The sequence below is a fragment of the Otolemur garnettii genome, unplaced genomic scaffold (assembly GCF_000181295.1).
Source record: "Otolemur garnettii isolate 467f Iridium unplaced genomic scaffold, OtoGar3 scaffold00049, whole genome shotgun sequence".
In the NCBI taxonomy this organism is placed as follows: Eukaryota; Metazoa; Chordata; class Mammalia; order Primates; family Galagidae; genus Otolemur; species Otolemur garnettii.
The window spans coordinates 3,818,925-3,842,886 of NW_003852444.1; the positions used below are offsets into that span (position 1 = coordinate 3,818,925).

Here is a 23,962-nt window from a genome sequence, read left to right on the forward strand (position 1 = left end):
GGAGAAAACAGGAGATCACACAGGAGGACTTTATGGAACAGACACAGAAGTGGAAGGCATCACTCATACTCACATGCCACTGGCCAAATTCATTCACGTGGCCACATCTACCTCTAACTTCAGAGAATGCTGAGGAGAATAATCCACCTGTGCACCCATTGGTTACTATTCAATGAGTAATCATTCTACTTATAAAACAGCTTCAATCACAGTGTAACAAAATATTTGTATGGAATACTACTCTAGCAAACTATTTCTCGCTCACCCAGCACATCCCTTTCTTTCTTCTGTGTGCCATGGTTCATTCCCTTCTCTCTCTTTCTGAAAAATAAAAATAAACTTTTCTTTCCTTTAAAATTTAAAAAACAAAAACTGTTTCTTCCTCAAATATGTGGGAATGCCCATTATGAGAAGCAGAGCAGAAGTCTGGCCAAGAGGTTAATCATGCTATATATTCCTCTCCAGACACTGTGCCTGAGGTCAGCAAAGCAAGTGGTAAGATATGGCTTTGTTGCCTGAGGCCTCCATGAGCACTTAACACTTGCCTTCACCTACCTGGTTAATCCTATGGATACCAGGTTATGAAGGAGAGGTAAGAGTACACATCCCCAATTCAACCTAGCACTGAGGCAGCATTCTGAGGTGCCTTGGTTGAAAAAAAAAAAAAAAACACTGCAAAGGCAATAGTTCTAGTCTGGTTCCACTCTTCACTAGCCAGTCAACAAATGATAAATGTTTTTGATCCTGGGTCCTGCATATTTAAAACACTTTCTCTCCCTGCCACACATATTGGTGAAGTGGATCAGGGTTAGACTGGTTTTAAAAAGTACTGATAAGGGCCATGGCTGCCCTGGGACTGGGAGTGCTCACATCTTAGACCTGTTGTACCCCTGGCCGGGCACAGTGGCATCTGGAGGTGCCAGCCGGTCCTCATCCCATGTGCCACTGGCACCCTTCACCTCTGCCAGCCACCCTCGCTTTCTGCAGGAGAAACCTAAGCTTGTCTGTTGGGTACCTGCAACTGTAGCTCAAAAGGAGAGATTTCACTTCTTCGGGAGTAGGAAGCTCTACTTTGACACCCATGCCTTAGTGTGCCTACTTGAAGAAAACGGGTTTACTGCTGAGCAAGAAGAAATCATTGTATCTGCATTGGTCAAGATCATGGAGGCCAACATGGATATCATCTACAAAGACATGGTCACCACGATGCAGCAGGAGATCACTCTTCAGCAAATAATGTCTCAGCTTGCTAATGTGAAAAAAGATATGATTATTTTGGAGAAGAGTGAATTTTCAGCCCTCAGAGCAGAAAATGAGAAAATAAAACTTGAACTACATCAGTTAAAACAAGCAATGGATGAAGTGATCAAAGTCCGAATAGATACCAAGTTAGACTTCAATCTAGAAAAGAGCAGAGTAAAAGAACTGTATTCATTGAATGAAAGGAAGCTGTTGGAATTAAGAACAGAAATAGTGGCACTGCATGCCCAGCAAGATTGGGTCCTTACCCAGACAGACAGGAAGACAGAGACTGAGGTTGCAGGCCTCAAAACCATGCTCAAGTCGCACAAGCTTGACAATATTAAATATTTAGCAGGATCTGTATTTACGTGCCCAACAGTAGCTCTGGGATTCTATCGCCTGTGGGTATAATAAAGTATCTATTTAAAGAGAAAAAATAATAAAATGAAAAGTACTGATAAAAAGATCTGATTGAGAGAAGCAGCAGAGAGAGAGATCGAGAGAAGGTGATAGAAGATTAGGGAGGAAAGCAATCTTTTGAATAAGCCTAGGAACTGTGATAGTGAGGAAGAAAGAAGCAATAACCTCACAGAGAAAAATCACATGCTAGAAGATTCCCAAAAGCTCGAAAAAATAAACATGGTCAAGATACACACTCTGAAAGACATTTTATGGAAACTCAGAACCTACTTGCTTATAGATAGAACCAAGTGTATTCCCAGACACATACCAGAAGGGTAAAGAAAAAAGTCAAAAGTTAGGTGCAATTACAGGTGGCAGTAAATGGCATTTCTCACGTGGCTTCCAAATTGGAACCTAGTTTCCCACCTAATTCTGAGTAGACGGCAAAGGTGAAATTATACACCACCTGCTCCACTAGCTTGCACCTGTTGTTCTTTGTCTCTAGAATTCACACAGCTTTTCTTAGAATTTTGAGACCTTATAATCCCCATGGAAGAAATCAAAGAGGCTAATGACATCCGTACCTTCTCATGAAAGCTGCAAAATGACTGCCTATAGATGTGGCCAATAATTTTTGCACAATAGCCAAACCTTCCAAACAGGAAGGTTTTGGAACTTTAATTTCTACATTAATTGTAGAAAATATTTGTTGCTAAGAGGTTACCAGAAATTCTTGGGCTATGTTTTCCAGGAAAAAAACTTACAGTATAATAGACAAAGAAGACTGATTCTGCACCACCAAAGGTCTTCAGTCATTTAATCAGAGGCTCTGAAATGCAGACACAGTGCAGCATTTTTAGGATGACAAGGCAAGAATGTGGCTATTCAGCCTGAAAATAAAGCAGCTTTATCTCCAAAAATGACCTGAATGTCATCAGAGCCAAAGCACCCTAAGAGTCTAATTAGAGTGATGCTATTAAATGAAAAACTGTCGAAACCATTGTTTAAAGGATCCCTATAGGAGGCGGCAACTAGTAAGAGAAGGTTACAGGATGAGCTGTCCTATCTTTTTAAAAAATGAAACCTGTTTAAACTTCCTAAAGCACCAATCTTCAAGACACAGCACGTCACATTCCAACTAACACCTGAGGGCAAAACATCTCAGAATGTCCAACCAATCACTAGCCACCTGGTGCTTAGAATAGCTGGGCTACTCTGACCAGAGTTCCTTTTTATAAAGCAGAAAGCAAAGCCACCATACATAAATAGAATGTAGTACGGTTCACTCTCCAATCCTGCTTCCTTCAGAGAACTCCCATTAATTACTCAATAAAAAGACGCTAAAAGGCTGTAGATACTCTTTTCTAAAAAGCTTAAAGCACTTTGCCCAAATTATCCTGCGAGCCTGGTAACAGGAGCAAGACATTGATAACTTGCATTAAGAAAGATAGTGTCATATTTTTACTTCCTGCCTCACCTAAAACATACATTTCTTTTTGGACATGTTCCTTTCTTTTGACCTTTTTCTCTACCTTTCCTTCTGCTTTGGCCTTTTCCAGAAATTGCTCCAACAATTCTATGTTCTTCTTTGTGTGTGTGTACCATCCATTTTATCCCCACCTGTGAACCATTCTACCAACAAATAAATATGCTTTTATTTCTCTAATTTGAAAACATAATCTTTGTAAGTCTCTCTTAAATTAACTTTCTCAGTCTAGCTACTGCTTCTTTCTTTACATTTGTAATAAAACTTCTTTTGGAAACTAAGAAGGAAGAAGATGGAAGGGCAGAGGGGAATTAAAATCTATCTGTCAAGTACAATGTACACCATTATGGTAATGAGTACACTGAAAGAAAGCCCTGAGTTTAGCATGATATTATTTATCCACCTTACAAAAAACACATGTACTCCCCAAATTTTTGAAATATAATGAATTAATTAGTTTTTTTAAAAGTTGTTTACACTCAATGATTCTTCCTCCCATCCACTCTTGGACCCACCTTGGCCAAATTTTTGCCCACAGTACTGAAACCAATGACCTCCACATTGTGAAATCCAAGGATCAAGCCTCAGGCCTCATTGTACTTGACCCGTTGACAGCACTTCACACTAGTGACCACTTCCTCCTCCTTAACACGTGTTCTGCACTTGGCTTCCAGGAGAGCACACTTGCCCAGTGCTCCTCTGACTGCCCTGGCCTGTTCCTCTCAATCTCATCTGCTGGTTCTTCCTGAGAGCTTTCACAAACCAGCCCTAGAGCTTACCTGGGACATCTCTTCTTCCAGAGTTATGCTCCCTCTTTGGTGATCTCTCCCCGTCTCATGACTTCACATATCATGAGCTGATGAATCCTCAATTTATGTCTCCAGTGAGATTTCTCCCCTGAACCCAGTCCTGTATCTCACTTAACTCTTGAAACCTTTACTTGAACATCTAAAAGGCATCTCTGAGATTATCAGGCCCAAAATAGTGGATTCCCAAAAGAAGACCCTATAGTCCTACCCATCATAATTAATGGCAGCTCTGTTCTACTAGTCCCTGTTGAAACCGGGGTGCTGCCTTTGACTCCTCTTTTGCTCACCTGTCCTGCTCTGAACCACCAACCAACCCTGATAACTCTCCATTCAAGATACACCCAGAATCCAATCTTTCCTCCCAGCACTCAAGTTCTAGCCCCCTCCTTGTTGTTGGGTCTCCTTGCTCCTAAGCGTGCCCCACTGTCATCTATTATCAACTCAGTTACCCACGTTCTCTTTTTGTGTCACTCCTCTCCTCACACTCTGCAATGCTTCCCATCTCACTCCTTCCCCTGCCCTTCAGCCCCTATGTAGGGTGGCTGTTTACTTACTGGCATCATATCCCACTGCAAACCCCCTCACCTGCTCCACTTCATCCATTTCTCCATCCTTGTTATTTCTACAGTAGGCTGCCATCCTCCAACATCAGGGCCACTGCCCTCATTATTCCCTCCACTTGAGATGCTCTTCCTCCAAATAGCCCCATAGCTGTTTCCTCCTGTCCTTCAGGTCTTCACTCAAACAAATGTCTGTTTGCCAGTGAGGCATCATTCCCTGGCCACCACATCTACAATGTCAACCCACCACCTCACATTTCCTATACTTCTTCTATGCTTTGTTTCTTCTCCCCATCACTCATCTCTACATGTTTTACTTATTTATATTTTTATTGTTTATTTTCTCACACTGCAATATAAGCTCTGTGCATGCAGAAGGTTTTGCCTATTTGGGGAATGACTGCACCCTAAGCCCTAGAACAAATCTTGACAGGTAAGTACTTACCAAATACTTACTGAGTAAGTAAATATATAATTTACTCGTGCATTTTGAAGGAGAAGCACGAAGCAGAAATTGTTACTCCACTGGAAAAAATCACCATCCTCTCTGATGTCATGTGGCCCTCAGACCTCCCCTGCACATAACCACACTCAGCACAAGTAGACTCTCTGCGTCCCCAGCCTTCAAATCAAAAACCTCATGTGGGAGTTCTGTGCTATCTTCTGTAAGTTTCCATCACCCTCCCCCTCCATCCATACCACTTTGTCTTTAGGGCCTTTGCCTTCCCCACTAATGCTATATCCAAATACACTCGAGTCTCTTAAAAATCAGTGTTCAGACTACAGGAAGATTTTTTTTAATTAATAGGACAACCAAGCATAACTATAATTGAATAATGTTTGAGGCCAAGAGAACTAATCCTGTCTTCCTCTGTCTGGGAATTCTTCCATTAAAGCAAGTTGAATTTGTTCTGAATTCAGCTATAACAGTAGACATAAGACCTCCTGGAATGTATATTTAGCATGTTAAAGAGCTTTATTTTAGGACTCATCACCTTGAGAGAGTCTATTTCTTTCTTCTAAATAATGAGGATCTCAATACAGGGATATCATTATTGTTATTCCTAAATGCACTTCACTACCTGGAGATGATCCTTCTTCTGTGAAGAAGCCATTATGGTCTCTGATGTATCTTCCCTTTTTAGCAGCTTATTGATCTACAAGTGCCCAGCCAGCCACCACACCACTACAGATATGTGTAATAAAAGCTGATACAGGCATGCTGCTGGGATAGAAGCATAAATGTCCTTCTTTGAAATATTAACAACTCTGCTGCCCCAAAGAGATGAAATGCCACCTTCAGTTTGAAATAAACCTCTAGGTTCCTCTAGGTCTTAAAATAAACATATATAAAAAAACCACTTTCCAGGGTATGGGTTACCCATCATTTTCTGAAAGTTGTATTACTATGTAACTCATCATTCATTTTTATAATTATTTTTTACAATTAAAGCCAGCTCTTCAAAAACACAAGTTAGCTGGAATGCTTACCCAGTGCTTGCTACTGAATGTACAATCTGAATCTTGACCTGTAGCACTTAATACAACTTGGGCAGAAAGTGCTGGAAATCATTTCCCAGCTTAACCTGGCATAGATAACTAATATAAATCCAGGAATTAGAGTGGTCACAGGAAATGTTTTCTTGATATGAATCATTTATTCAACCCAGTTTAGAGGACCAGGCAGTAAAGCGACAGCTATATTTATCTGCTGAAAGCAAAAGGATTACCTTACATCCCCAAATTAGATGGCAATGAGCTGTGCCCTTAGCACATCTTACGGCTAAAGGAGAAGTCCTGAAAAACCATGACTGTGAGATGATCCAGACTGAAAAACAGTCACTGGCATTTACAAAGAGAACCTGCTTCTGTGTGAGACCCCGACGAGTGAACCTCTCTCACAGGCATTGTTGAAGTAGAACTCAAGAGGTCTTCATAAGCAAAGATGGGTGGCCATAACTTCTTTTTGTCTCCAGATTCCCCTTTTGGAGATGAATGTTTTCCGTGAGTAATGTTCACCAATCACAATGGGGTCAAAGGCACCGGAGAATCAGAGGTAGATACTCACCATGCTTTCCTACCTCGCTTCTTTTCAAAGTCACAAAAAGTGAACCAAGAAATGAACCAGAGATGAGAGCAATTACAGAAGACACGGCCTACTTTCCAGTCACTAATATCGGAGGAGAGATGAGGAAGCTGCCCTAAATAAACATTTGAGAGGAAGCCTTCATTGAGTAACCTAAAGACAATACTGATGATAAATATTGAGAAACTTGGAAACAGATCCTGAGAGATCGTTACAGTAAAACACAAAGGTAAATTTGAAAATTCTAACATCCATGATAGGAACAAGAAATACGGACATAGACTTCTCTGTGTCCAGGGATGCTCTGGATGGGAGGACCAGGCTGAGAAACACAAGAATAGTACAGAAAGTGGACAAGACCATAATCAAGAGGTCTAATCCAGGAAAAATGAAACCAGTTAGACTTTAATTCTCCTCTTGTGAATCAGAAATATGGATGCTTCTATGATAGACATACTTTTATCTGACAATGTGAATGTCACTTTTTTTGGCATCATTATTATTATTGCTCAATATTTTGTTGCAGCAATCATCTGATTTCTTTTCCAAATGTATTTATCTTTGTTGATTCTTTATGAGGTTTTTGTTTCTAGTCCTTATCTTCAATGGTGTTATTGTTATTAAATTTTAAGCCTTTTAATTCTGTAAAGGCAAAAAGTGGAAACCAAATAAACACATATATATGTATAGAGAAAATATTAAAAAAAAAAAGAAATATGGATGCTTTAAGAAACTGCAAACCTTAAAAAGGGAAATAAATTGAAGTTTATCACAGGTATTACAAAACAAGTCACAGCAGGGTTCTTTTTAAAAGTGAGACCCCTGCTCCAGGAAAGTTATGAGTCTTTTTTAAATGAGATTTTCACATCTATTGCATTAACTGAGATAAACCTTTATTCATTCAACAAATATTTATTACGTACCTATTATGGCCCATGCATTACATCTATGCATTATGCAAAACCCTGTGGGTAAAAAGATGAATAAAAATAGTTCAAAGGTAGTTTTAAAAAGAAAGGGGATGTATGAGTAAGCAATTAAATGCAATAAAATGTCACTGCTACTGGGAAGGAATCTGTGTGTGCAGGAGCCAAAAGGAGAGAGAAGGCAATCTGACCTGGGAGTGGGAAGAGAGAGCATCCAGCCAGACTAGGAGGAGGGGCTGTAAGCTGATTCCTGAGGGATCAGCAGGCCTGGCCAGGCAGGGGGTGGCTTCAGACAAGGAAAAGGCTTCCAGTCAAAGGGGCCAGCACAAGCAAAGGCTCCAAGCAGCTCACCCTGTATGGGGACCCAGGAGTTTTGTATGGCTAGAGAGAGGGTGCTGGCATGGAGAAAAGCCTGAAAGAGAATGACCTGGCCAGATAGGGCAGGGAGGGGACACACTGTTGACGTGTGGAGGCTTGTGTACCATATGCCATGGTGGGGATTCGGACCTTATTCTAACTGACCAGCCATGGGGAGCCACCAAAGGGTTTTGAGCCCAGTGATAATGGGATTAGAATTGCATCAAGAAAAATTGCTCTGAATAGGAAGACTTGACAAGAGATGAAATGAGAGAAGGGGGAAAGCAAGTAGAGGGTGCCGCAAGAGCGCAGCATGAAAGTTACTGGGAGGTGGAGCGATGTGGTCACTGCTTAGACGAGTAGGGCAAGAGGGAGGAGACCCACGAGGATGGCCTGGGGTCCCTGGTACCGCCATGTGCAGTGGCAGTGACGTTATTCCTCCAGATGGGGGAATGTTAAGGAGGAATGGGTCTCAGGAAAAAAGGTACAACAGATGCTTTTGGACCCAAAGGTGATCCCTGTGGAGATACAGGCAAGGTGTTCAGATGGAAAGTCTGAGTTCCCAGTGCAACTAGTCATGAGCGTAGACGAAAATGGCCCTAGCCATGACTGAGACCGATCAAGGAAAAGGTGACAAGGGAGAATGTGAAATGGAATCCAAAGAATGCCCTCCCAGCCTGAGAAAGAAGAGCCAGCAAAGGAGAGGGCACAAGAACAGAGCTAGAAGCAGACCCAGGAGAGAACGGTGCCTTTCCGAAGCCTGCGGAGGTGAGCTTTTCAAGACAGGGCTTGACAGTGCACAGAGGTGCACTCCAGCCAAGGAGGGAAGTCACAACTAAAAGGAACAAGTGGCCAAGCAAGAGTCCCCTTCTGCTCCATCAGCATTAACAGGAGTGAGAGAAGGCCGAAGACAGAGAACCAGCCTGCTCCAAAGTGGATGGAAGGCCGTCACTAGCCAGGGCCCTGTCTACCCCCCTGCACAGCACGACAAACAAAGCAGCTCAGCCACCAGGGGCCATCAGTGCCGGCCTGGCCAGCGCTGCATCTGGGCATCTCTTCCAGCCCTGTGGTTACTGAAACATGAGCACTGACGTTATTCTGCTTCAACAGCCCCGAGGTCCCTTGGAACTTTCATGATCCCTTAATAACCCCCTGCCAGCTTTGATTTTTTAAAACATTATCAGGTGAAAATGGAACCCCTGCTAAAACTCTGATGGGATTTTTCTGTTCCAGCTATAGTTTGTATAAATAGAGCAGGTGGGAACACATTACCATAACACACGGGCTCTTGGTTGAAGGCATCTTCACAATTTTTAGGATAAATGATATATACCTTATTCATCAATAATAAAACTACTTAAAGTTTTAGTGACTGACATTCTTTACTCAGTTTCAAAAGTGATATGAAAACTGATGAGAAAAAAAGTATAATTCTAATTTTTTTAATCTATTCTTACCTTTTCCTTTACTAGTTCTCACTGAATTCTTCCCTTGGGGTTAAAATCCCTTCTGAGACGTTTGTACTTGATCCTGGTTCACCCCACATACTCAATGCTTAGTGACTCTGTATTCTATCTACTTAACGCTCAATATATGACCAAGTTAACTGAAGGAATGACTTTAGATCAACTTTCTGGTCCCTGGAATTCTTGATTTTTCTCCACAAGCAGCAGAAAACTTTAAAAGGAGGGAACAACTTATACATTACTCTCTATCTTGTCAATCAATCATTTTAAAGCCCAATTTCCTTGTCTTACATCACATCAGAAGGCAATGAAACAAAATTCTATTCTTTCTACACCCTTCCCTGTCAATGACTTTCAGTGAAAACTGGTGATTTCAAGTTACCTGACTTTCCTCCTCTCTAAATGCCTCTTGTTACTATTTACAAAAGCCACTTACATACTGCCTCAAAGACAAAAGTTTTCTAAAAATGTTTCTTAACTAGCCCGCACCTTGTACACTGAACCCTACGTACTGAATGAAACTCTAGCTGTTTTGTCAGAATTATAGCAAGTGTCCATAAAACCTGAGTGTTCACATATTGTGTGCTGTATTTGTTTCAGATATTGTTTGTTTTTTTAAATATCACAGACGTTTTTGAAGCCCCCTGGCACCCTTCCCAATTCTACTTCTTTCCCTTTCTTGAGAAAGGTAAATGTCATCCTTCATGGGGTCTTTATTAGTTTTGTGCATATTTTTATACAATGCAAATACATTTCTATACATATCTAAATTTTTTTTGAGACAGTCTCACTTTGTCACTCTAGGTAGAGTGCCATGGCATCATAGCTCACAGCAACCTCAAACTCCTGGATTCAAACGATCCTCTTGCCTCAGCCTCCCAAGTATCTGGAACTACCATCACCTGCCACAACACCCAGCTATTTTTTAGAGTCAGGGTCACGCTGTTCTCAAACTCCTGAGCTCAGGCAATCCACCAGCCTGAGGCTCCCAGCATGCTAGGATTATAGGCGTGAGCCATGCCTAGCCCAATGTCTAATTTGTTCTTTACCTGTTTTTGAACTTCATATGAATGGCATCCTATTCCACATTTCATTCTGCCCCCTATTTTTTTCACATAGATTTATGTTTATCCATGTGGAAATATGTAAATCTATTACATTTGTTTTAAATATACTGTGATAGTTTCTCTTATGTGAATATATCACACCTGATTATCCATAGTCTTATGAACAGATCCATAAGGGGCTTTCTGTTTATTTTATTTATTTATTTATTTATTTATTTATTGTAGCTTGTGGCAGGGGCTGGGTTCGAACCCACCACCTCCAGCATATGGGGCCAGCACCCTACTCCTTCGAGCCACAGGCGCCACCTGGCTTTCTGTTTATTTATGTTACCATCACAACAGTGATGCCATGGAGATTCCTGGATGGGTTTCACATACTCATGCAGGACCAGCCTACAAGTCCTGCACGTCTTCAACCTCAAAAGAGAGCGTGCAGCTGCTCTCTGGCATCGTGTCAGGCGACAGGCAGCACCACATAGCATGAAGTTTCTTTCAGGTAAAAACAACCGTACCCCAGCCAGGTCTGCGAAATACTCTGGGGCCTTGGGGAAATGGAGTTGCATTGCCTAAATGGAATCACTATTACAAAGATGAGGAGAAATTGAGGGCAAAACTGAATGGGAGAGATTCTAGAGCAAATAAAGTGTCCACCAGAGTGAGGTTCAGAATGTAGAACAGCCTGGCATTTGAAAAGGCAGGAAATGATATAAATGTATGAAGATGACCTAATATAAAGTAAATTGCCTTTTCTTGGCAAAATACTTTGACGCCAAAAAAAAAAAAAAAATCAATTGAAATAATTCAGATACTGCAATCTCCCATAAAAGCAGCAAATCTGTCAAACTTCTATGAAGGCCCAAAGCAGCGTGTGCTCAGACCAAACATCACCTGCAGACGATTCCTACTGGTTCCTGGAAGGACCTTTAAATGCCATCTCTGTGCGTACAAATTTGCAAAAATAAACATTTTTCACCCTTGAATCACCTGTTCACTCCTCAGCTTATACTTATACTTGCTGTTTTTAAATGTTGTGCATAGAATATCTCTGCTATGATTTATAAAAATCTGGGAGCAATGGCTGCCTCTCCAAAAAAGGACAGGGAGTCTGGGGGATGAGAGCGGTGGCAGACAGACTAGAGAAGGATTACCTAGGCAAAATCTATTAATCATTTTAGAATGAGGGTGAGAGTTTGCCCTATCTATCCATGGAAACTTCCTGAAGAGCATCTTGTAGCCTTTTCTGCAAACCATGCCCTGACTGCTCCCAAATGGAGTCTAGTCACCCAGGCCCCCAGCACGTAAATCTCCCAGAGGACCAACCTTGGGCTTAAATTTGTGAGTCTGCTCCCATACCTCCTCCATTTTTTTTTGCTTCTTGAGAATAGGAACAATGGATTCCACTCAAGATCCTTCACCCCAAGTAATATGCCTAACATGATTGGTGCTTAATAAACAACTTTAAAAGAAGTACACTGAAATGTTCTCTATAATTCAATTTTTAAGTGACCCAAGGAAGGTATTCATTCACATGTTTTACACATTAGTGCTCTTTAAAAGTATCACCTCTATGGGTGATAGAGGGTACAAGCGAATCTTTCTAAAAGTAGAATACAAACATCTTAACACGATAACTAAGAAAATGACATGAAGGCTATGTTAACCAGTTTGATGAAAATATTTCAAACTGTATGTGAAAACACCACACTGTACCTCATGACTGCATTAATGTACACAGCTATCTTTTAATAATAATAAAAAATAATAAAAATTATTATTATTATCTACAAAAAAAAAGAAAGAAAATCTAAAGCTCAAAAATGTTTAAATGTAAGCCCTATGAGGGCAGGAATTTTTGTCTGTTACTCTTATTAACTTCTGTATCCCAAGCACACTGGGGCTGGTACCTGGCACATAGTAGATGTTCAATAACTATGCTGCATGAATTACAGTCTTGGCTATGAAGTATTCTACACATGGAACAGAACCCAGGTCATCTCTCCATCAAATGTTAAAATTTGCCCATGTGTTTTAATTGGGGTACAATATACACAACATAAAATTGACCATTTTAACCATATTTAAAGTTCAGTGGTCTCAGTTATACTGACATGGTTGTGCATCTATCACCACTTTTCTCTAATAGCTTTTAAAATGTTTAACCCTCATCTGCAAAATTGCATTGCAAATCATTAGAAAGAGAAAAAAGTCATTTTTATGACATGATTGTATTATGTAAGAAATTAGCTTTTCCTCTGAGAAGCTAGCACCCAGGATGAGTCCTTTAGAAATCTCTCTGCAGGCTCGGCGCCTGTGGCTCAAGCGGCTAAGGCGCCAGCCACATACACCTAAGGTGGCGGGTTCGAATCCAGCCCAGACTAGCCAAACAACTATGACGGCTGCAACCAAAAAACAGCCACGTGTTGTGGCCGGCGCCTGTGGTCCCAGCTACTTGGGAGGCTGAGGCAGGAGACTCGCTTGAGTCCAGGAGTTGGAGGTTGCCGTGAGCTGTGATGTCACAGCACTCTACCCAGGGGGACAGCTTGAGGCTCTGTCTCAAAAAAAAAAAAAAAGAAATCCCTCTGCATTCCTCTGCCTCTTCTCCTCCCCCAAGTTTTCCTTCCTGTCTTTCCACCTTCACTCATCTATGGACTTCTTATCTACCCTCTGTCACCTAAATGTAACTTTCTCATCAAATGTTAGAGTGTGAAAGATCTTGGAATTTATAGAATCCAAACCCATTATGTGGCAGATGAGGAAAGAAAGTCCTGGAAAGAATGTACACATTCTCTCAAAAGCAGGTGTCCAGTCAAGACAGAATAATTTTTCCATCTGTTCCATCATCCACCAAGGCACGCATTCCCTTGCTCTCTGTGTATTGTTTTGGAGTAATAAGTTATAAAAGTATCTGCATCTGCATAAAAAGTTGTGACTCTAATGTCTCTCCAGATGTGTGTGCGCGCACACGCACGTGTGTGTGTGTGTGTGTGTGCGTGTGTGTGAAGGGTCAAACGAACCCAGAGCATATTTAGCATTCTGTTGAAGGCCTAGGATTACCTTCTAATAGCAGGAAGGGAAAAAAATATTTTTAACTGAAAATCCAAAGTGGAATATACAGAATCGATCCTCTAATTGATCCTACAGTAAAAGAATAAATAAACCGACCTTCTGGAACAGAAAAAAGGCTCTGGACTTTGTTGACACAATAAAAATATCTCACTCCTGCATTCCCTGACCAGTTGATCCCAATCCAGTTGATGCAGACAGGACCTTCTGAGGAAGAGCCTGATCCAACCACACATGACAGTGAACTTGGGAAACCATGAGCTGGAGAGTAAGCTCCCTTAGGACAAGAACACAACTGTGCCTCTTTGTTCTCTCCATATCTAGCAAAGAGCACGGCAACACAGCAGGTGCTCAAAACATCTCTCTTGGCCAGGTATGCCTGTAATCTCAGCACTTTGGGAGGCTGAGACAAGAAGACTGTTTGAAACCAGAAGGTCAAGACCAGCCTTGGCAACATTGCAAGACCCTGTCTTTGTAAAAAAGAAAAAAAAAAAACCAGCAGGACATGGTGACATGTGTCTGTAGTCCTTTCACCTCTCAAGAGGCTAAAGTGGGAGGATTGATTGAGTGCAGGAGTTCAAGGCTGCAGTAAGCTATGATCACACCACTGCACTCAGCTCAGGCAATAGAGCAAGACTCTGTCTCTATAAGAAAAAAAAAAAAGCAAACTAACCCATAACCCATACATCTCTTTACCCATCCATCCATTTGCCAGCTGAGTCAAGGGGGTGCATGCCATGTATAAAAGACTAAAGGTGTTTGCATGTGTTTGTCTGTACACAAGTATATCTTAGGATTAGTATTTTTAATCAGCCAATAGTTTCTCAGGACTTAAGTACAAAACCCCATATGTGTTTTAGAAATTAAATAGTTTATGGCCAGGCATGTTAGCTAATCCTAGCACTTCGGAAGGCCAAGGCAGGAGGATCACTTGAGATCAGAAGTTGAGACCAGCCTGGGAAACAGCAAAATACCATCTCTACAAAACAATTTAAAAATTAGCCAAGCACAGTGGCTCATGCCTGCAGTCCCAGCTATTTGGGAAGCTGAGGCAGGAGGATAGCTTGAGGCTGCTGTGAGCTATGATGATGCCATAACACTCTAGCTCCCACAACAGAGCGAGACCCTGTCCCATAAGAAAAAACAGAAAAAGAAAAGAAAAGAGAAATTAAATAGTTCCTGCCTTTCAGGAAGTCAGTAAAGAATGCAGACAGAAACCCAGGCTCTGAGGCAGTCGCTAAGGAAACCTCCTGAACTCCAGTCCACGTTAGCTTTGCCCTGTCTTTTCCCCACAGCACCCAAAGCCTCCCTGTGACCAGATTAAAACTCATCGAACTATATTCATGCATCACTTTAAAGACAGGGATATGTTCTAAGAAATGTGTCATTAGGTGATTTCAGCAAACATCATAAGTGTGCTTACACAAATCTAGAAGGTCTAGCCTACCACGCGGCTGGGCTGTATGGTTAGACTTCAACCCTGCACAGCAGGGTAGTGTACTGAATAGTGTAGGCAACTGTAACACGATCGTGGTGTTGTGCGGCTAAACGTAAACAAACACAAACAGTAAAAATACAGTATGAGGGATAAAGAGGATTCTCCTGGACAGGGCACGTACCATGACTTGCGGGATGGCACGTTGTTCTGGGTGAGTGAGTAATGGGGGAGTGAACGTGAAGGGCCAGGACACTACAGTACACTACCGTACACTTTATAAACACTGTACACTGAGTTCACGCCAAACTTACTTTAAAAATACTTCTTTAATAATCAGTTAATCTTAGCTTACTGTAACTTTTTTACTTTATAACCTAAATTTTTTAAACTTTTTGGCTCTTCTATAATAACCATTAGCTTAAAACACATGGTATAGCTCTACGAAAGTCTAGATCCTTATTCTATAAGCTTTTTTCTATTTTCTGTTTTTCATCGTTTTTCTTTTTTTAAACATTTTTGTTACAAACTAAGACACAAACACACACATGAGCCTCGGCTTACACAGGATCAGGATCTGGGCCCACTGGAAGGCCTTCAGGGCAATAAGCTGCCAACTCCTACATAACAATGTCAGCTTCTAGAATAGCTCATGAAGGACCTGCCTCGGGCCGTTCTACAGTTTACTTTTTTTTATATAAGTAGAAGGCGCATACTCTAAATAATGATAAAAAGCATAGTATAGTAAATTCCGAGACCAGCAGCACAACTGTGTATAATGTAGCGTTACGTACTCTGCATAACTGTCCATGCTAGACTTTTATATGACTGGCAGCGCTGTGGGTTCGTTTTCAGCAGCGTCACCACAAACATGTGAGTAACATGTTGTGCTACAACATCTGCGACATCACTAGGTGGTGGGAATTTTTAGCTCCATTGTAATCTCATGGGGACACCACCAACTACAAGGTTCACTGTTGACCAGAAGGTTGTTGAGTGGCACAGGCTATATTTCATTTTCGGCTTACTTGTCATTCTTTGTGCTTCTTAAGGGCCGATACCTCATGGCTCATTGACCTTGGGCTATATTACACATGGATTAACTTATTGGATGTTACCTTTATTCCATAGGTATTTACTTATTGTCATCTCTCCCTCCTGAAATAGAAGCTTCTCCACTTTGTCCAACACTGAACTTGAGGCCCAGCCCACAGGCCCTCAATAAATATTTGCTATATGAATGACCGAGTCCTTCATTTCATAAACTCATCTGTAACTTCCGCATCTACCACAGTGAGCAAAGTAAACAAAATAAATACTTAAAAACTGTACATCAAATGGGGTATGACTTTTGGCCAGTGGGTCTCAAAACATTTGAGACCTCATTAAACACCTCAATTACCTGAATGTAGAATTGAGATTCTAAAAGTATTACTTTCTCTTTATTTTCAATTTGAGAAAATGATATGCCTGTGTCTTCTCCACCTCACCCCTCCCCCAATAGATTCTAAGGTGGCGCAGATGCAGTGGGCAAGTTCCCAAACCTACACCCATTGAGACTTAGCAAGTTATGACCTTGATGTGCCTCAGTTCCCTTCATGGTAGAATGGGAGTTAAAAATAATGTTAATACCTACTTCATAGCACCATAACGAACAATCAGTTAGCTAACATGAAAAACTTTTAGAAGAGTACCTGGCATTAAATTCAACTCTTATCATTATTAATATCTTTGTCACCACACCAACTATGCAAATGATTTTTTTTCTTCTGAGACAGTCTCACTTTGTCACCCTTGGTAGAGTGCTGTAGCATCATAGCTCACAGCAACCTCAAACTGATCCTCTTGCACCAGTTTTTCATTTTAGTAGAGATGGGGTCTCAGTCTTGCTCAGGCTAGTCTCGAATTCTGAGCTCAAGTGATCCACCCACCTTGACTTCCCACAGTGCTGGGATTACAGGCGTGAGCCACCACACCCCACCATATGCAAATGATTTTTAACGAAGTCAGGGAGAGGGACAAAGGGCAAGAAGGGAGAACCATGTGAGAATTTTGTGAGTCAATAATGAACAATTAATAAAATATAGATTTAGTGTAACTGACCTCCTGCCCAAAACATTTAAGTAGCAAAGTTTCTTAAACTATGGAATGACATACTTAAATTTAAGCCCAAGTTACCACGTAATTGGCCTCATCGGAAACAAAGTACATGCTTTTTTTTTGGAGAGGCTATTGGTTCCTGGTAATGAAGTCCAACAGAACTTTCTCTGATGATGGGAATGTTCACTGTAATCTGCACTTCCCATACAATAGCCACTAGCCACATATGGCTGCCCAGCATTTGTAATATAGCCAATTCAGCTCAATTTACACTTGCCAAATTGTGGAAACAACCTATATGCCCACCAGTCCAGGAATGGATTAATTAGCTGTGGTATATATATACCATGGAATACTAGTCAGCCACTAAAAAAGATGGTGACCTTACATCTTTTGTATTAATTTGGATGGAGTTGAAATACATTCATCTTAGTAAAGCATCACAAGAATGGAGAAGCAAGAATCCAATGGACTCAATTCTGATATGAGGACAACTGATGCTTGTACATGGTGGGAGGTGGGAAATGGGGGGTGTAGAGAGAGGGAATAATGGAGTCAGGTGTGAGGCCATGGTGTGTGACAAAGCTTTCAGGGATGGGACACTATTATTAGAGAGACTTTACCCAGCAAATGCAAGCAGTATAACAGGGCTCTTTGTATGTAGCCAATTCAACCAAGGAAATGAATATTCAATTTTTGCTATTTTAAATTTAAATAGCCACATGCATGTGACTAGTGGCTACCCCACTGGGCAGCAAAGCTCTAGAGGATGTGATATACAAGCCCCTTAACCTGGTCCTTGACTGCACTCTAGCTCCTAATCTGCTTGTCTCCTGGTCACAGAAATCCACACTCACACCTTCATGCCTCCAGGCGTCTGCGGAAGCCGACCCCTTTGCCCAAAATGCCTCTCCTCCCCATCCACCTCCAAACCTCATCAAAATCTTGTTCAGATTTCATTTCCTCAGGACAAGTTTTGCACTGCCCACACAATCTCCTATTGCTTCTTCTATGTTTCTCAGAATCTCTGGTGCTGCTCTCGTCATGCTGTAGTTATAATTTGCTACCAGACTGAGAATTTTGAGAACTGGGTCTTATTCATCCCTACATCCTAGTGATGTGTGCCCATCATATAATACATGTACAGTAAGTTGTTACTGATCACACTATTAATTTTTAAATATGTGCAATATTGTATTTACATTATTTTCAGAATATTAATATAGTAATTAATATAGTAATTCTATGATTGTGGAAACATCATATAATACATGTACAGTAAGTTGTTACTGATCACATTATTAATTTTTAAATATGTGCAATATTGTATAACATTATTTTCAGAATATTAATATAGTAATTAATATAGTAATTCTATGATTGTGGAAACATTTAGGTCAAAGTCTATTTTAATGCAAATTTTTGAATAATTGAAAATGCTTGGAGTATCAGCTGAAGGTATTCTTTTTTTTCTTTTTTCTTTTTAATTAAATCATAGCTGTGTACATTAAGGCAATCATGGGGTACAATGTGCTGGTTTTATATACAAGTTGAAATGTTTTCATCAAACTGGTTAACATAGCCTTCATGGCACAGTATTCTTATTTCAAACCATATCAATAGAACATTCCAGTATTGTAAAAACCAGAGAATATTCAATGTTCCCTTGAAGTTTCCTGGAAAAAAAATCCTTCCTATAGCTCCTCCTCCTAAGGGTCTGGAAGTCTGCTGGATTTCAGAAACTGGTCGTGTCATTGATCTGTCCCCAGGCCTGTAGCAACTTACTAGGGAGACATGGAAGAAGTGTAAAAGCCAGAAGACAAGAGGACCTGACTTAAGAGTCCTTATGGTCATAGTCAATGGGAATTCAGGGTACTCTCCCTTTGCTGCACCCCCTATCCAATCCTACCTCCCGGAAGGAAATAATTAAAATCTCATGAAACATGAAAAATAATGCCCCTGGGTGATTATGTGTGTTACCCAAAAAGCATTGCATGTTTCCTTTATTCCTTGGCAAAGCTTTTGTTTTCGTGTATTCCTTTGGTATATTATGTAGCATCTGTTGCCATATTAACTTGGCCTGAAAGTCACACTGGTTCATCTTTCCATCATGATTTTGTAACTGCTTTTATATTTGGATTCCCATGCAAGTATTTCTACAATTAGGATAAGCTCTTGATGGATACATTTCTGTGAACCCAATTTATATGAGACATCTCCCAAATACCAAACACCTAGCAGGTGTACCTAACAAATGATTGTCTTTCCTGCCCTCCTGTAATTTACAGTTCAATAATGCAAATAAATAAACACATAGTGACCAGAAATACGCTGGTGAGTACAGCACAGCAGCAGGGCGTTGAGGAAAATGGGTTTCAGAAAGAATATGGATCCAAAGGACTTTGTCTTCAAATAAGATAGAGATTTGACATTTGTTTTCTTATTAATTATAAAGTTTGATTTTTTAAAAATGCACAAATAGCACTTTCTAGTGTAATGAACATTGACTTCACAAATAACTGAATTCTTTAGGTCATTCAGATAAATCTCTGATTTTCCCATAATATTGATAGATTTTAAACAATCTTTTCTCTGCTTTTCCTTCCCTTTCCAGAATTTTAATCTAAGATGTTTCAGAAAAGACAAAAGTCAAAGATATCTCTTAAGGCTCCTCAGTAATAATGCAAGGGACATAGGTTTCCCTATGATGTCTTAAATTTAAATATAGGGATATCATTTTAACTTCCTTATGGAATCAGCCCATCTAGAACACACGGTGGTTAAGTCTACCAATTACGTTCTTTACTTATTTCCAAAATGTGTCTACTGCTGCTGAGAAAAAGAAGATCTGGTTTTCAAAGATCAGGTTTAGGGTTAAAAATGAGGATAGTGACCTTAAGTCTCTCAAGATTTGTAAGGTTGGCATGCCATCTATCTCAATAATACCTAACGAGAATGTCAAATGGACAGAAACAGCCGTGGTAAGCAGGTGCCTACAGCTGACAGTGATTGCTGTATTTGGGGGTGATGGGGAATACCATTTCCATTAGTTCAAGTGAAATACAATGCCCTGCCAACTCCAGGTATCAGTGTACTCAATACCCCTGCTGTGCCATGTCCATTTTCTGTTGCTGCAATTAAAAATCAGTCAATACAAAGTCAAAATGTTGTACATTCTTCCCCTATCCCTTTCCCTGTCACTGTGTTTCCAGCTTCCCCGGAAGAACATGTCGCTATGGTAACCAATCCCTCTGGTGCACAGGCCAAGTCAACCTTTCTAGTCAGACTGCCAAGCAGAGCAACAGGGAATCAAAGCCCTGAATGGAGCCTCCAGAAGCCGTGCATTCCATCCCCCTTTCTCTAAGTGGGGTTAACCCCTACCAGACAGCACGATACCTGACTTGTTCTAGAAGGCATTCAAGGAAGGAAATTCAAGAACATCCTTTAGCAAATCCTGCCAGTGTTTGCCAGTCTTACTAACTTGAATTCTCCCTCACATTTCAGCTAACTTCCTCCCGTTTCCATCTTAAAAGAAAGCAGAAACGATAGATAAAAGGACACTTTATAAATCTGAGAATCTGAAGACTGTCATAAAGTGACCCATTGTCAAAAACTATTCTACTTCCTCTTGTTTTCCTAATTCTAAATCCAAACCCAAGTTGCTCTCTAGTGAAAACCCCTAATATCCTATCCATCTGTACAAAGTTGTAGTGCTCCAAATGGGTCACTCTGCTCTAATAAGAACCTAATCACGAAACAAAGAGGATATGTGTAGTACTCACGTACTCATAACTAAACCCCTAAAATCCCTAGTCATTCTAAAGAAGCTACAAAACACACACTAAGATGGATTCTCTTTCTGAAGCTACCTTGCCTAAACCTGATCCGGCCACTCAGACCATACTCACTGCTTATTGTTCTTAAACAGTTGACTTTTTTTTAAATCAACAATTTTTTTTGTGATCAATTTCAACACAAATGTTTATAAATCAAAGAACAACATCAGTTCTCACAAACATTATTTTAAAACATCAGCAAACCTCACAGCATCTTAATAAGACACATTAAGAATGCTTTATGCCTTGGCCTCAAAGCACTTTGCAGATAACAGCATCACTGTCACCTTGGCATCACCATTTAATAGTTGAAGAGAATGAAAAGGGGGGGGACAAGATCCACAAAACCTGCACGTTCTCCCAGCATGCAGCTACTACAGAAGAGAATAAATTTCTTTCTTCAGAGCAATATTAATACACATTCACACAATATTCTAGTGGGTTTCAAATTTCAAGGGTGAAACAGGATGGCCCCCAAAGTATAAATCATACAAGATTTACAATTGCATCAGATAAGCAGAATTAATTCATGTGACCATATTAAAGTATCAAATTTTATCATTAGTAAATGCAGGTTGTTTTCTGTTTTGGTACACTGTTTGGGTATTTTTTATGTAAATCTTCTAAACAATCTTATTTTTTTCTCTGAAATGCCCACTTCAGTGTTACCCAAAGAACTACATTTTTTGTGTTTATCAGATCCTGCTAATACTCAGTGCACATTGCTGCTACTGCCAACCATTTTTTAAAAGGAGAAATAAAGAATTGTGTTAGGATGTTACTGGTCAGTAGGCTTTCAGCAGCTATAGAGCAGGGCCTATGATTTACTGATGTTTATATGACCAATGCCTGCACCATGCCTGGGATAGCATATCATTCAGCAAACGTTTCTGGTGTGAATAAGGCCTTCTCTGTGAGATGTTCCTCCCAATTTCCCTTGATTGAATGAGTTCAACAAAGATTCAAATTGGGAGCCTATCTACCTGCCCCACACACACATACATCACTCAAAGGGCTTCCTTTGGGAGCAAGAACAACGTCGTAGATTTCCTTTCTTCTTAGAGGCTAATGAAGACTTATCTTGTATAAAAACCCGAGACCATGCTACTCAACTCAAATCCCGACAGACAAGCGCAAGGCAAAAGGCAGGCAAAAGAGTTAGTCTCTACCACGCTTCATTATCAGCCATTGGGAGCCAAGTTCTGGCCACTTCGAGGCCTGGATAACTGCACCTCGCAGAACTGGGAGATCTGACAGCTGTGGCCAGGGGAAGACAGGCGAGGGGCTGCGGGGCCTGGAGGCGCCGGGCTCTCCGCAGCGCCACGCCTCGCGCCTAAAGCTTACCTTTCCGAATGAGGGCGGCGATCTCCGGGTCGAAGCCCTGCCGGTGACACTTCCTCCAGAGGCCCATGTTAGTGGAGTTGTACTGCCGGCTGCACTCGTCGGCAGGGCTCATAGCGAAGAGCTGCCGGCGATTCCGGGCCCGGAGGAGTTTGCCCTCCCAGCGGTCCAGGCGCGAGCGGCTCGCCCGGAGCGGCAAGTTGTTGTTATTGTTGTAAATGAAGCCAGGGTCGACCCGGCGTGTGTTAAAGGCCTTGCACCTGTCCCTGTGCTTCCTGGCGTCCGTCTCGTACCAGTGGTCCGAGCAGATGGCCACGGCCAGCATGCCGAGGGCGCAGAGCGCTAGCGAGAGGCCCGTGTAGAGCAGTAACCTTCCGGCAGCCATGCCTCCGCTTGGCGGCTACACTATGGGCATGATCCGCCGCAGCCTCGCCTTCCCTCGGCGCGCCCGGAACAAAGCGGCAGGCGGCCGAGCTGGGGGTGGGGAGAGGGGACACGAGAGGGACTCGCGCAGCGGCGCCCTCTCTGCCCCCACGTACCAGTGCGCGGCCTGGGGACTGCGGCGATAGGGGCGGGTAGCCTAAAAAGTTCTGATCCGAAGTGGCTCCCGCTGGCTCCTGGGCATCCTCCGGGGCAGGTGCAGCCTCTGGCGGCAGCGAGCCCAACACGGCTGCCTCCCGCCTCCTCCCCACCCTGCAGGAAGCAACTGCTCACAACCTGCCGCCCCGGCTTACAGCCCGTCGCCTCTGCCCTGGGGCCGAAAACTAAATGCCAAGCGTCCTCGACTGCGGCGGGGCTTGCGGGGACTCCTTTGTGCAGGCTGGTGATGATACCGAGTCGCCTGGCTTTCTGGGGGAGACTGGAGGTGGGTAGTCAGAAGAAGCCGCTGGACAGCAGGATGCGCCCACCAGCGAAAGAAGCCTCCAGGTGCCAGGGCTGGCTGTCCCGAGTCTCGCCTGGGTCTCCTGCGCAGGGACTCTCCGCCTTCTAGTCTGCAAGCGAAGACCTGGGGCGCGTGCCCAGAAATATTCTTTACTGGCCAGGTCTTTTTAAAATCTCCTTCCTCTGGTCACCAGCAGGTCCCTTGCTCCCTGTGGCCCGCGTGCTGCACTCAGAGGCAGACTCCCAGCGGACGCCTGGTCTCTGCCCACATTTCCCTACGAGCTCCCTGGTCGTCTGCCTCTGGCCTCGCCATTCAGGAGGCCCTTCGGGCCGACGGCGCGGTTAGCCTGGCGGCGTTACCGGATGAGTCCTAGCCCCAGGTTTTCGGAGACTGGGCGGCACCTGGCGGGCGCGATGGGCGGGCTAAGCCGAGGAGGGGCGCGTTGGGCAGCGCGCAGTGCGCGGGGCGCTCGGAGCTCAGCGCGCGGCACCTTCAATACCATGGACAGGTCGCGCCGTCGAGGCGCGTGGCCGGCCCTGCAGCGAGCCCCCGGGGCGTCATGCAGCTCTCCCCAGCACCGACTTCTGCTTGGAGTGTCCACCTGGCCGCCTCCAGACCTGCCTCTCCCGCGACGCCTCCGCCTCACTTCATCTGGCTCCCATATCCCTGAGAGCGTGCTGTCCAGGTGCAAAGAAAATGCCGCAGGTCCCGGCCCCTCGAAACAGTCCGCTCCCTCTCCTGCCACCTGAGCCCCTGGCACTCTGGCACTCGGTCTGCTCTGCCTAGCTGGGTTCAGCCACTCGCAGACTGCACCATTTTCTTCACAGCCCACCCGGGCACCGAGATGCCGGCTCACGGCAGCTTGCAGAGAATCCCGTCCTGGCCTCGGCGTCTCACGATCCG

The 23,962-nt window shown here is 42.6% G+C and overlaps 1 protein-coding gene and 1 pseudogene across 1 annotated transcript in view; one reads left to right on the forward strand and one right to left on the reverse strand.

Annotated features, from left to right (window-relative positions):
• LOC100942831 overlaps positions 1-1,673 on the forward strand; it is an 86,641-nt pseudogene extending 84,968 nt beyond the window's left edge.
• TMEM178B (transmembrane protein 178B) overlaps positions 1-22,561 on the reverse strand; it is a 359,361-nt gene extending 336,800 nt beyond the window's left edge. Inside the window, exon 1 of the mRNA XM_003791564.2 lies at positions 22,180-22,561. Within this exon, the coding sequence (XP_003791612.1) occupies positions 22,180-22,561 (382 nt within the window). The remainder of the gene's footprint in view (positions 1-22,179) is intronic.
• Between the last annotated feature and the right edge of the window lie 1,401 nt (positions 22,562-23,962).